A 14,885-nucleotide genomic window follows, 5' to 3' on the forward strand; every position below is an offset into this window, starting at 1 on the left:
ATGGCTATGATTGAAAAATCTGCGGATGTCAAAGTAGGAGATCTTAACAAGCCATTTTGGTTCAACGGTACTCATTTCAAGAGATGGAAGGATAAAGTACTTTTCTACGTAGGTCTTCTCAATGTTTCTTATGTGTTAACTGAGAAGAATCCAAACAAAGTAGATAACTCTTCCATGAATGATGAAGAACTTATTTCTCTTCAAGAAAAAGTTGAAAAGTACGATTAGGATTCTTACAAGTGCGGTATTATCTACTAAATTATCTATCAGATAATTTTTATGATTATTATGATAGAACTTACTCTACTGCAAAGAAAATTTCGAAAGCATTGCAGAGTAAATATGATACTGAGGAGGCTGGAGCGAAAAGAATATGCTGCTAGTAGATTTTTTCGTTTCCAAATGGTGGACAAAAAGTCAGTGGTAGACCAAGCTCAAGACTTTATAATGATCGTTGGAGAGCTCAGATCCGAGGAGATAAAATTGGAGATAATCTTATTGTTTGTGGCATAATAGATAACTTCCACTTTCATAGAAGGAATTTCAAAAAATTATGCGCCACAAACAAAAGGAAACTTCGCTTGAGATGTTGATTATGCGAATCCGCATGGAAGAAGAGGCAAGGGGCCAAGATGCGCTTTTGCAAACGGAAAAGAGCAACTTAAAACCCATCACAAATAAGGTAAATTTAATTACTTCAAATAATGCTGCTCCTAGTCCTAACAAAAATACCTCTATGAAGCCTAAGAAGAAAATATTCAAGAAAAATGATGGTAGACCTCCCAAGAAAAATAATGGTGGTAATAACCAAGTACAAAATCAACAAGCACAAAATGGAGGACCACGCTTTGTATGTGGAAAGAGTGGACATATTTCTCGATTTTGCAAGTTTTGGAAACGTGGTCCTACACCTCAGGCGAACGTTACCGAAGAGCCACTTGTGGCGGTGATAACAGACATAAATATGGTTGAAAATGTTGATGGATGTGGGCTGATTCTGGTGCAAACCGTCATGTCTGCTATGACAAAGATTGGTTCAAAGTGTATACTCCATTTGAGGAGCCCAAAACCATCATGCTTCATGATTCTCACACTACTCAAGTGCTTGGAAAGGGATATGTCAAGTTAAGCTTTACCCCAGGAAGGGTGTTAACATTAAAAGATGTACTTTTTACTCCTTTCATGAGAAAAAATTTGATGTCTAATTTTCTTCATAATAAAGCAGCCTTCAAGCAAATTATTGAGTCTGATCAATATGTAATAGGGAAAAAAGTTATTTTTGTGCGAAAGGGGTATGCTTGTGATGGGATGTTCAAGTCGAATGTTGAGATGAATAAAGTTACTAATTCTGTTTACATGCTTTCTTCTACTAATTTTTGTCATGCTTGTTTGTGTCATATTAATAATCGTTATATGGGAACCATGAGTAGTTTAGGATTAATCCCAATGATTAAAAAGGAATTTGAAAAATGTGAGGCTTGTAGTAAATCCAAAACCACAAAAAGGCTTCATTTTTAAGTTGAAAGAAAAACTGAATTGTTAGAGTTAATTCATACTGATATTTGTGAACTTGGAGGAATTTTAACTCGTGCGGGAAATAGATATTTTATCACTTTTATTGATGATTTTTCTAAGTATACATATGTTTTCTTGATGAAAAATAAAAGTGATGCTTTTGAAAATTTTAAAGTTTATCTCCAAGAAGTTGAAAATTAATTTGTTAGAAAAATAAAAAGAATTAGAAGTGACACAGGCCGTGAATATGAGTCTAATGAGTTTAATTATTTTGTTAGATCATTGGGAATAATTCATGAAACTACTCCACCTTATTCTCCTGCATCTAATGGTGTAGCAGAAAGAAAAAAATAAAACTTTAGTTGTGTTGACAAATGTCATGCTTATTGAGTCAAGTGCACCTCTAAATTTTTGGAGTGGAGCTATTTTGATTGCTTGTTATGTATTAAATCGTGTGCCTCATAAAAAGACAAAGTTAACTCCATTTGAGTTGTGGAAAGGTCACAAGCCAAATTTGGGATATCTAAGAGTTTGTGGTGTTCTATCTTATGTAAGGCTAATGGATCCCAAAATTTTTAAGTTGGGTAAAAAGTTACTACTTGTGCTTTTCTTGGTTATGCTTCAAATAGTACAGCCTATAGATTTTTAAGTCTTGAAGATAAAATAATAATAGAATCGGGTGATGCTATTTTTCATGAAAATAAATTTCCGTTTGATTCTAAAAATAGTGGGGGTCAAAGGACTGAAGAAAATATTTTATCACTACCTAGTTTTTCTACTTCTATCTTGAAGAATAAAGAAAATGATGACTTTGAGTTAAGAAGAAGTAAAAGAGCTAGAGTAGAAAAAGATTTTGGTCCTGATTTTTATGTTTTTAATGTTGGAGATGACCCTCTCACTTTACAAGAAGTTTTGTCTTCACATGATGCTATTTTTTGGAAAGAGGCTGTAAATGATGAAATGGAATCACTTATTTTCAATAAAACTAGGAAGTTAGTTGAGTTACCACCGGGATGTAAAACAATTGGGTGCAAATGGGTCCTAAGAAAAAAGTTAAAACCTGATGGTTCTGTTGATAAATATAAGGCTAGATTGGTTGCTAAAGGTTTTAAACAACTAGAAGGCCTAGAAGTTTTTGATATTTTTTCTCCGGTAACTATAATTACATCCGGTTACTTTTAATTGTTATTGCTGCAATTTTTTATTTGCATACTCACCAAATGGATGTAAAAACCGCTTTTTTAAATGGGGACCTAAATGAGGAAATTTATATGGAACAACCTGAAGTGTTAGATCCCGTGTTTTTATGCGTTGGAAAGCGTGCGAGTTAAATGATATTAGTAGCGGAAATGAGATTATCCGCCAAGCTTATAGGTGGTTAGAGTGATGGTACGTATGTGTTGTAAATATTAGAAGTTAAACAAATCTAAGAAAATAAGTTTTGTCAAGGTTCGAAATTTATTTGCAGGAAATACGGTCCAAGCTATAATATCCCGTATTGTTGGACCAGGAAATTGAACCATCTGATATGACCTAATTTTACCGAGGCCGTAGGATTCGGTAATATTCAAGGATGAAAATCGAGAGCTCGGTGTACAAAGAGTTTGAGGTCCCGAAATAATTTAGGACTTAATAAGTGTGATCACGGTGATTGAAAATAATATTTCGTGTATGAAAAATGAGGCTATGGACTAGTGTTATATTACATGATTATGGTAATAGATATATGGAAGTTTATCCATGTTAATTGTTAAATATCAAAAGTTGTTGAACTTTTCCACCGAACCTAGCTTGTCATGTTTTAAACGTATTTGTAAGTAATCTTCATTTTAAAAGAGTTTGAAAAAAGAGAAATTAAATTCTAAAGGTGATTTACAAGTTTAAGGAGATAATAGCAACATGGGATATTGAATTGAGGAAGAAGAAATTGCAAAATTGGAGCAATTAAGAGTAGAAATTCCTCCGAGAAAATTAAGGTAAAATTTTCTTATTTTATGGTGTAATTGTGTCAATAGTGTTGTAATGGATTTATTAAAATTAGATTGAACGAAATTGGGATTAAGAAATTAATTATGCGGTGAAATGTTAAATAAAGAATTTAATTGTGGTGTTAGTTTGGGCTACGGACAGGTGTTTTTGGAAACTAACGTGTGCACACATAAAAAGGGGGTCAACTAATGACTAAGGTACATATAAAGTGAATTGCTTTACACGTTAGCAAATCCACTAAGTAGATGAAATTGTCTCTTTCCACTAATTTGTATAGTATTTATCTTCTTCATATTAAACAATTATGGATCATTTGCCAAGTACCTTCTCCATGGCTGGAACGTCCTTGCCCATACTCAAATGGAGAAGAAAATATTCTCAAACCACAGCAACGTTAGCTATAATATTAAAGAAGCAAGCAAATTATTTTTTTCTCAAGAACAACATACAGATTTGTGCACCGCTTTGATTTCGTTGTTCCGTTTTATCGCGTTGTCGAATTCGGGCTATTCTTTGAAGGGAAGTAAGGTGGAAAAAGGATACTTCTTGACATATAAGGTAAGAAATCCTCTCCCCTAGATATATTTAATTTCGTCCAAGTCATAGCTAAATTGTGGGCTGAATTATGAGAATTTTATATGTACATATATGTACATCTCTGTCGATGGTATTTCTGTGTTAACAGGAGAATAATTGAAAATTCGGGTTAGGTGAAAATATAGGGGAAGTGCTGCCGGATTTTCGCTAAATTTTAGATAATAGAAAATCTTAAACGAGAATATGTATAAGCTAGAATATAGGTTCGATAAGAAATAGGCTATGGATTTGTAAACTAGATAATATAGTTACTAACAATAACGTTACTTTTATATAAATAGGCTAAAAGAGCGACGAGACGAACGGGTTACGAATAGCCGCTAACAGGTATGTAGAGCTTACCTTCCCTTCTTTTGGCATGACCTTTATGGAATGAACAAATAATGTATACGTATGCTTCTAAAGAAAATTCTATTCTTAGCGCCACTAGGATGGCCGATGTCTTTGATTTCCGTAAATATTCCATGCGGTTTGATATGTATATATGATGTTCGAAAGTCCTCGTTGGTATATTTCCGAATGTGTTCGAAATAAAACGGATATGACTTAAGTCTTTGATAAATATTTTGGTACGTATATATGGTTTCAAAGCCTCCATTTGACTTGATCCATAACGGTATTTGAAAGTTACCTAATATGATTGTTACTTGAATTTCCAAATATGGCTTATGAAATGTTTTAGAAGGTTCTGTACTTCAAAAGCTTGTAACTTTCTTGCACTAATTTCGATTGACCCGATACCTGTTTCTGAGCTTCCTGATATCAGTATATACATATTTATTTATTGAGTCTCGAAATTTATTTACTTATATGCATATGATTTCCGCACTTCTCCGCTCGTGCATACTACTATTACATCGTTCGCCGGATCCCGGGCCGGTTTTGTGATCGTGCGCACTATGATATATTCGGCCGTATGCTGTGTTACAGTTCCCGAGACCTCGCCATAGGGTCGGGTACCGTTTATGGAGTTATGCTGTGATATGGCTTATGATATGATTTGATGATGTGATATGTTCTGTTCGGAGATGTACGGAGATTTGAAACCTTCTGGAGTTATGCTGTGTGTGGCACCAGCGTCGGAGTGGTGACCACGTTCCTCAGCCTTATGCATGATTTTTACTTGCATGATATATATATATATATACATATGCTTTCAGCACAGACTCTGATGTACTGATTCGGTAATGTTTCTCTGTACCTTTTTATGTCAGTTATGGTTTGTATTTCTGTACTCTATGCTTTACATACTCAGTACATCTTTCGTACTGACCCCCTTTCTTCGGGGGGCTGCGTTTCATGCCTGCAGGTACAGAGGTTCGTGATCTGCCAGTGTAGGCCACACATTCTGCTACTACAAAGTGCTCCATTTTGACTCGGAGCCCACACTTTGGTATATGCCCTTTTTGTCATACATATGCTTCTGTATATTTGCCCATTTGGGGTACGGCGGGGCCCTGTCCCGTCATTTGATTCCGATATGGTTTGTAGAGGCCTGTAGTCATATATATGGGTCATGGGTCATGTGTGTGTTTGTTTGTGTATGACCTGCGTCTTAGTGCGGTTCTGTTTGCTATTATGGCCAAAACGGCCCATTTGTCTGTATACGTGTATGTATCTGGCGATGTACATTCCGCCAATCTATCAGATTTGGATACGGCCAGAATGGCCTGTATATTTGTATATGAGCATATATTCGGCGATGCATATACCGCCGCTTCTTTTGGTTCTGATATGATGTTTTGTACGCGCAATCGCGCAAGATAATATTTGTTTTTAACTCTGTTTAAAATGACGAATATGAAATCTGAGTTAAGCTATAATATGATGATTTGGTTTGTATGTCAGTTTGGGTGTCCAAGTAGGGCATCAGTCGCGGCCCACGGGGCTGGGTCGTGACACGAAGGTTTTGTTGAAGCAGGCCAAGAAAGCAAAGTATGTAAACTTAATAAATTCCTATATGGCTTGAAACAGGCAACGAAGCAATGGCATGAGAAATTAGATTCCTGCATGATTGAAAATGATTTTAAAACAAACGAATGTGTTAAGTGCATCTATCATAAGTCTTGGAATAATTTACATGTTATTGTTTGCCTCTATGTTGATGATTTATTGATCTTTGGCTCTAACATGAATGTTATTGGTGAAACTAAAAATATTCTTAGAAGCCATTTTGACATGAAAGTTCTTGGTGAAGCAAATTTTATTCTTGGAATAAAAAATACTAAAACATGTGATGGAATTTTCCTTGACCAGTCACATTATGTTGAGAAAATTTTGAAAAAATATAACTTTCTTGATTGCAAGGATGTTGTAACTCCTTTTGATTCAAGTGTTCACTTGTTTCCTGTTCAAAGTGAAAATAATGTGATAAATCAAAAGGAATATGCTAGCTTCATTGGAAGTTTGAGATATGTGACTGATTGCAGTAAGCCTAATATTGCGTATGCAGTTGGAGTACTTAGCAAGTTTACAAACAAGCCAGTTAATGAACATTGGCATGCCATAACAAGAGTTATGAAGTATTTAGTTGGTACAAAATCTTATGGCTTGTTTTATAAAAATATCCTGTTGTACTTGAAGGCTTTTCTAATGCAGGTTGGAGCACTTTATCTGGTGATTTCTGTTCTACCACTGATTATATTTTTACGTTGGCAGGTGATGCTATTTGTTGGAAATCAAAAAAGTAAACTATTATTTCTAACTCTACCATGGAGGCTGAACTAAATGCTTTAGCTTCAGCTAGTGAAGAAGCGAATTGGTTAAGAGATTTATTATTTCAAATTCCTTATTTTGAAAAACCAATTCCTCCTATTTTAATTCATTTTGATAGCACCGCTGCGATTGGTAGAGTTCAAAACCGTTATTACAACGGTAAATCCAGACCTATAAGGAGAAAACACAATGCTGTGAGATCATATTTGACAAGTGGTAACATCAATGTTGATTATGTCAAATAGTGTGATAGTCTTGCAGATCTACCAACCAAGGTCTTGGCAAGAGAAAGGGTCTGGAGCACATCGACAGGGATGGGATTGAAGCCCATAAATTCATAAGTCATATATGAGGAAACCCAACCTGGGGACTAGAGATTCTATAACCAGGTTCAATGGGCAAAACGAACCATATGTTGACTTCTTTGTGGAAAATGCACTATTTTATTTATTCCCTCCCTATAGTGTGAGTGCATTATTCTGTAACAGTTTGTGGAGGTTGAGTTTATAAACTCTTAATGAAATTCTGTAGCTCGTATGAGTGGGGTGTTAAGTTACAGAAGTATCCTTGACAGATTTCACCTATGTGAGTGTGGAAGTAGGCCGCTTCCTATGAGAATTGGGGTTGTTCTCAAAAGCACTCATGAAATCGGGATAGCACAAGGACGTAATGTGTTGGCTGTGAAAGCTCATATCAACACCTTGATTATTATGTGTTAGCAGTAATTCTTTATTTAACTAAAGCAGTCATAGTTCAAGTCTGAGACTACTACGGCTCTGAAGTAAAGATTATTATTTTACTAAGTGAAGGTTTAATGCAGAGCACAACTTCATTATGCATAATAGTCTACCTTCAACTGATATACTCTCTTATATTAATATTAAAATGAGTGGGGGATTGTAAGTGTTTTTGAGCATTTTAATATTACAAATTAATATATTAAAGTGCTGCTTTTAAAGTGACTTTCAAATGGTCCATGATCACATTCAGTTCATGGCAGAATGTGGAGTTTAGTTCTTTTGAAACTCATATCTATTACAAGACGAGGAAGGTCAAATTATTGGACGCACACTCCATAAGTGTGGGGAAAGTGAACAAGTGTACGGATTTTAATGTCAAGGGATTTCTACCACTTAAAAAAATAAATCTACGGATCACGAGCCCTTAACTAGGATGGAGGGAGTTTTTTTTTAAGTGGTAGAAATCCCTTGACATTAAAATCCGTACACTTGAAAGTGAAAACTTACCCCACAGCGTGGTCCAATAATTTGACCTTCCTCGTCTTGTAATAGATAGCTCATGGCACCATGGTAAACTCCCATTTGACCTCTAACCATAGTTGCCGAGTGTTTCCCTAGAAAGGCGGATCTAGAATTTAAATAATTGTGAGTTTAATTTGTAAAGATTTTTAACATTGCGTATATTATACTGTTAAAATTATGAATTAAATCCGAATTCGTGCTCAGATGTTTCATATTTGGGGTAAAGCGCCTACAAATGCAATTCCATAGCCAGTTACACAACCTTTGTTGGTTGGATTATTAATTTGTATGTGTTATTGTTATAGAGAATTATACTAATTTTGTTTGACCTCGTTTTAATTTTGTCAAATATCTTGAAGAAGCAATTACATTTCAACCTCGGGGTCCCAGTATATAGTTCCTCATATAGATCTTTTATGTGATTATTATTATGTAATGCTGAAAGTTGGCCATACAATTTGTAGATTGTACTAATTTGTCATATCTACTGGAAAACACCTGTTTCATTTGGAAATTAAAACCTCCAGATCAAGTAGCACGTTTTGCACATGAAAAATATACAACTATTGTGTGCCATTTAGACAAAAAAGAAAATGGAAATATCAATAAATAATTGAAAGTTGTACAATTGTACTAGGTATCTTAGCCCCTGTTTGGATGGCTGTTTCCCGTGGTTCATTAATGTACAGTATGGTATTGTATTGTACTGCACTATATTAATGAACACAATGTTTGGATACACTGTATCGTTTCTTGTGGTTTAATAACATTTTTATTGTTTGGTTTGACTGTATGGTACTGTACAATAACATGTAAGCTTACTAAAATACCCTTAACTAATATAGCTATTAAAATATCAACAATTACTAGGATAATCCCAATTAGAAGACAATAAATAACTGTTTTCATCTCTTCTTCTTGTTCTTTGACTCTATAACCTCGAATACAAGTGTTTGTTCAAATTACTTTATAAATAAATAAAAAAAAAAAACTTGGTTAGGATATAGATATAAAACATACAATATATATAGATATAAAAATTGGATATAAAAACTGGACACTAATTATAGATATAAAAATTGAATATATAAAGCTTGCAAACTCTCTCTCTGAGGAGTCGGCCTAACGTGCGCCACTCCATGGGAAAGAAAACCAAGCTTGCGAATCGGCCAGAAAACACGACTAGAAAGGATAATGGAAGGGGAGTGAACACATCTGATGATAGAAACACACCAATTAGCAACACTGGACCAGTCATGGCGAATTTGAAAACTCGTGCCCTAAGTGAAGTTGAACAATTGGGGCCAATTGCAGTAGTAGGAACTAATGAAGTGCCAATCGGAAGTATGACGAGCAAGCACCCCACTGAAGGAACGCTGATTGCAAAGGTGTGTACGGAGAAAAACAAAACAAACAAAGCGAAGGAACAAATTGGGGAATGGGAGAAGGCTACTGCAACACCACTTCACAGAGGTGGGAAATCCTGGGCAGATGAAGCAGACGATATGGAAATCCAATCAGCAGTGGGTAAGCCAACTGAAACTAGGGCATCGATATGGGACAATTTTGATATCACTAAAGTAACTAATGTTGGGTTCAAACTAGAATACGTTAACCCGGAAACTATTGGTGACTAATTGATTGTGGAGATTGAGGAGGAGGATTATAAGTCTGAAATTGACTACTGGAAGTATGTTGTTATATGCTATGTGCTAGGTGCGCATCCACCATTCACAGTACTGAATGGATATATTCAAAGGATGTGGGGAAAGTATGGAATAAACAAAGTATCTATGTTGCAGAATGGTATTGTGTTGGTTCGGTTTGATAGTGCAGATGGGAGAAATGAGGTAATCCAAGGGGGAATTTATCACTTCGATAATAAACCATTGATTGTGAAAGCGTGGAATCCTGATATGGTGTTTAATAGGGATGAATTGTATTCAGTGCCTATATGGATTAAGTTACCGGGGTTAGATTTCAAGTACTGGAGTGCAAAAGGACTGAGTAAATTGGGTAGCTTGATTGGGAAACCTTTAATGGTGGATAGGAACACGGAGAGAAAAGTGGGACTGAATTTTGCGAGACTATTAATAGAGGTACAAATTGATTCACCACTGCCAGATGTGATTCGGTTTAGAAATGAGAGGGGTAACATCATTGAACAACGCGTTACATATGATTGGAGGCCGTCTCTATGTAAAAGATGCAAAAACATATGGTCATGTAGAGGATATCTGCCGCCAGAACAAGAAGAATGCAGCAGTGGATAATGCAAAAATACAAGAGAGTATGCAAGAGAATGGGAAGAAACAACAAGGTGAGGGAAATGCACAGCAAGGTGATACTGCCAATAGTTCTGGTGTGGTAAAGCAGGTCCAAAACCAATTCACGCATGGTGGAAGGGGTGGAGGATGGAGAAGACAACATCAAGGAAATAAGTGGCAAGCTCAGAAGCAACAGGGGATACCAACTGCTAGCACAATAGCAATAGGACCTGGTACAAGTTCGAGCCAAAATGGAGGAACAAGGGAGATAAATGTCAATGTTAATAATGCTTTTCAAATTCTTGGCGAGAATCAGGGTGTGACTAGCACAGAAATTGCTAAAGAGGGGGTGGGAACTCAACTGTCTCCTACCGGGGATGGTTAAACTTATGAGCTGGAATGTTAGAGGCCTAAATGGCCTCAATAAGCAGAAGGAGGTTAAACTCCTCTGCAATGAATTGGACCTTGGATTAATGTGTTTTTTGGAAACTAGAATAAAGGTGAATAAAGTAGGAAATATTATAAACAGTATGTTTGGAGGATGGGAATATAGGACCAATCATGCTGCCCATTATAATGGAAGGCTAGTAATGGTATGGAGGCAGGATCGGTTTGAGGTGGAATTTCATAGTGAAACTGCCCAAACAATGACCTGTTTCGTTACAAATATTGTGTTACAGCTAAAGTTTGCGGTCACTTTTGTGTATGCTTATAATTTGAAGGAAGATAGAAAAGATCTATGGAATTATTTCTCCCAGTTGAACATGGGAGCATGCCCATGGATAGTTTTAGGAGACTTTAATGCTGTGTTAGGAGCTACAGATAGACTTGGGGGTAATCCAGTTACTTTGGCTGAAGTAGAAGATTTTCAGAAATGTTTGGATGTATGTGGACTCATGGAATTGCCGAATAGTGGCTATAAGTATACATGGAATGATAACCAAGCTGCTCGGGTGTTTTCTAAAATAGACTGGGCCTTTGTGAATGGGGAATAGTTAGAGGCCATGCCAGAATGCGACGCTAAGATACTACCAGAAGGAGTTAGCGACCACTGCCCAATTGTGATTAAAATGAGGAGACAGGAAAAGAAGAAGGGGAAGGTGTTTAAATTTTGTAATATATGGAAGACTCATCCAGAGTTTCAAGGAATTATTGCTGAAGGGTGGAGAATACCTGTTATAGGATATAAAATGTTCCAAATTGTGAGGAAGTTGAAAATGTTGAAACATAGGCTGAAGACACTCCACAAGGAAAATTTTAGTAATATTGTACGAGAAGCACAGGAAGACAGAATTGCTATGACTAAAAGCCAAAGGGAACTACAGCAGGATCCTTTGGATGTTCATCTACAACAAGAAGAGAAAAGGCTAAGGTTAAAATATGGGAAGTCCTCAAGACTTGCAGAGGAGTTCCTAATGCAAAGAAGTAAGGAGACATGGATAAAAATGGGAGACGACAATACTAAGTATTTCTTTTCCATCATTAAACAAAGGAAATTGGTACAAACAATCTGCCAGATCAATGATGAACACAACCAGGTCCAGCAACAACCACATCAAATAGCAGAAGTATTTGTGAAGTACTACACACAGCTGTTGGGACAGAAAGGGGAGAGAAGAGGCAAAGCTTATGAGGGATTTTTCTCCCAGGGACCAAGGCTGACGGTTGAGCAGCAGTGTTCTTTAATGCGAGAGTGTACTGTACAGGAAATCAAGGAAGCAATGTTTAGCATTAATGAGAACAAAAGCCCTGGACCGGATGGATATGGAAGTGGGTTCTATAAGGCAGCCTGGAATGTTATTGGAAATGATGTATGTGCTGCTGTGTTGGAATTCATGCGTACAGGTAAACTGCTGAAGCAAGTCAATGCAACTTTAATATCATTAATACCAAAGGTGGAGAAGCCAACACATGCTAGCCAATTTAGGCCCATCTCATGTTGTAATGTGCTTTACAAATGTATTTCTAAGTTGCTATGTGCAAGATTAGCAATGGTACTACCTACGTTGATTGATGGTTCGCAGGCTGCATTCGTTAAGGATAGGGCAATGATACACAATGTGTTAGTATGTCATGACTTACTTAGGCACTACAACAGGAAGAATGTCTCTGCTAGATGCCTCATGAAAATAGATTTAAAAAAGGCCTATGACATGGTAAGTTGGAAGTTTGTCCAGGAAATGTTAGTTGGATATGGTTTTCCCCCTAAGTTCATACAACTGGTTATGGTGTGTATTACAACTACCACTTTTTCAATTAAAGTAAATGGTGATAACTGTGGCTATTTTGAAGGAAAGAGGGGATTGAGGCAAGGTGACCCTATCTCCCCGTTACTATTTGTACTTGTAATGGAGTATCTTACCAGAGTGCTCAAGCAGATGAGTCAACTACCTGACTTCAGATTTCATCCAATGTGTAAAGAAGTGGGATTAACACACTTGACTTTTGCCGACGACCTGATGATATTCTGTAAAGGTAATGAAGCGTCTGTCCAGCGAATTATGGAAACACTGAATCATTTTTCAAATGTAACAGGGCTGGTGGCTAATAGGGAGAAGTCCAATATTTATATGGCTGGTGTGGATGATAATACCAGGACCAGACTAGTCGAGACAACTGGATTTACAGTGGGCACTTTTCCTATGAGGTACCTTGGGCTGCCCCTTTCACCAAGGAAGTGGAATAAATTAGATTGTCATGCATTATGCTTGAAGATTACTGAAAAGATCAGGTCTGTATTTGTGCGGCACCTCTCCTATGCTGGGAAAATACAGGTGATTAATTCGATTTTGTTCTCTCTACACAATTTCTGGGGGGCAGTATTCATCTTACCTAAGAGTGTTGAAACTGGTGGATAGGCAATGTAGGGAATTTCTGTGGGGAAATAGTGAAGGAGCAAAGAAAGTAGCACTCGTGGCTTGGGAAAAAGTATGCACTCCCAAGAAGCAAGGTGGGCTGAATATTAAGAGTTGTAGGAAGTGGAATCTTGCATCTGTAGGCAAATTGGTTTGGCAACTAGTTACTAACAAGGAGAGCATATGGGTAAAGTGGATTCATGGAGTTTATATGAAACCTGTAGAGGAATTTTGGAACCATACTGCACCAAACGATGCTAGCTGGTAGTGGAGACACTTGAACAAGATAAAAATTGGAATGCAACAGTGGTATAGTCATGGCAAGTATACGCTGACAGCTAATGGCAACTATTCAATCACTAAAAGTTACCGTACTATGATGGAAACGGGACCCCTACTTGAGGATCATGAATTGATATGGAGCAAGATGTTGCTGCCGAAGCACAGGTTCATACTATGGCTAGCGAATCAAGGGAAATTGTTGACCAAAGATAGGATGTTGGGTATGGGGATAGGTTGTGCTACAGCGGAGTGTGTGCTATGTGACCAAGAAGTAATTGAAGATGCCCAACATATGTTCGTTGACTGTGAATGGTATCAAGAAGTAAGGAGGGGACTAACACAATGGATAGGAGTGCAATTTCCTCTGATGGAATCTAAACACGTATTGAGATATATTGCTAGACATCACTGGTGTAAAATGAAGAAGAAAACAGTAGCAGCTGTCCATGGTGCGTTGATATACTATACTTGGCAGTCTAGGAATTGGAGGATATTTAGGGAGCTTACTGTAGATGCAAGTTTTGTAGTGAAGGAGATACAACTTATATTGAAAGAAAGGATAAATATGGTTATAGGATCCAAGAGAGCTAGAAAATGTATAGGATTCCTAGAAGCTCTTTGTACTTAGAGTTGCTTGTACTGAGGCCTGATACTTTTGATCAGGTGCTCTGAAGTTTGTAATGGATGGATGGTTTGGGTGGTAATAATATTTTACAGTTTATTACCAAAAAAAAAAAAAAAAAATTGGACACTAATTGAACATTACCACGTAACTTTTCATATATAGATATAAAATTGGGCACTAGTTGTTCGCTTTAATGAGAATTTAGATTTTCAAAAGGTAGGAAACTAAAATTGGTTAGGATTTCATCGTCGCACGATGAGATATCCAACAAACTCTTGTAAAATCATAAATTATGAAAAGCAGTTATCATAAGTTTTTTCTTTAACCACATTTATTTTGTTATAGCATAACATCTTTATTCCTCTTAGTAGAAGCAAGGTTGTCAAGGCACAACACATAACAATACATAACATATATTAAAGTTTAATTTTATATCTGACTCTCAATTATAGACAACAATTAAAAATTAACTTCTCGAAAATTTTGTATCATGAACACTTGGAAAACACAAAATTAAGAAAAAGGGGTCAGGCAACATGTTAATAAAAGAGATCTCAAACATCATAAATTTAACAATTAGTAGAATAAGATCTCTAATAACTGATGCTAGCTAGTGAGACATTCTTCCAGTCACCGGATTTGATATGTTACTAAAGTTTAATGTTGTCATAAAATTTGGTAGCTTGAATCTCTTGAAATTACAAACATACCTTTAACAACAATAGAGCTCGTATATAAATGAAATAATTTACACTTTATTATAATCTGATATATAATA

General features: G+C 36.4%; 1 protein-coding gene across 1 annotated transcript; it reads left to right on the forward strand.

The window, feature by feature from the left end:
- LOC132609491 (uncharacterized) lies at positions 1 to 2,697 on the forward strand. The gene is made up of 4 exons (XM_060323498.1): positions 1 to 218; positions 336 to 423; positions 536 to 682; positions 2,308 to 2,697. Exons 1-4 carry the CDS (start codon positions 1 to 3, stop codon positions 2,695 to 2,697), a joined length of 843 nt encoding a protein of 280 aa, XP_060179481.1.
- The last annotated feature ends 12,188 nt before the right edge of the window (positions 2,698 to 14,885 follow it).

Source organism: Lycium barbarum, chromosome 1 (genome assembly GCF_019175385.1).
Source record: "Lycium barbarum isolate Lr01 chromosome 1, ASM1917538v2, whole genome shotgun sequence".
NCBI classification, from domain to species: domain Eukaryota; kingdom Viridiplantae; phylum Streptophyta; class Magnoliopsida; order Solanales; family Solanaceae; genus Lycium; species Lycium barbarum.

Bases quoted from the DNA above. Each gene is read 5' to 3' on its own strand.
- LOC132609491 (XM_060323498.1), top strand. From the start codon at position 1: ATGGCTATGATTGAAAAATCTGCGGATGTCAAAGTAGGAGATCTTAAC. The intron at 219-335 runs GTACGATTAGGA...AAAGCATTGCAG, and splicing joins CTTCAAGAAAAAGTTGAAAA to AGTAAATATGATACTGAGGA. The intron at 424-535 runs GTAGACCAAGCT...CCACTTTCATAG, and splicing joins TGGTGGACAAAAAGTCAGTG to AAGGAATTTCAAAAAATTAT.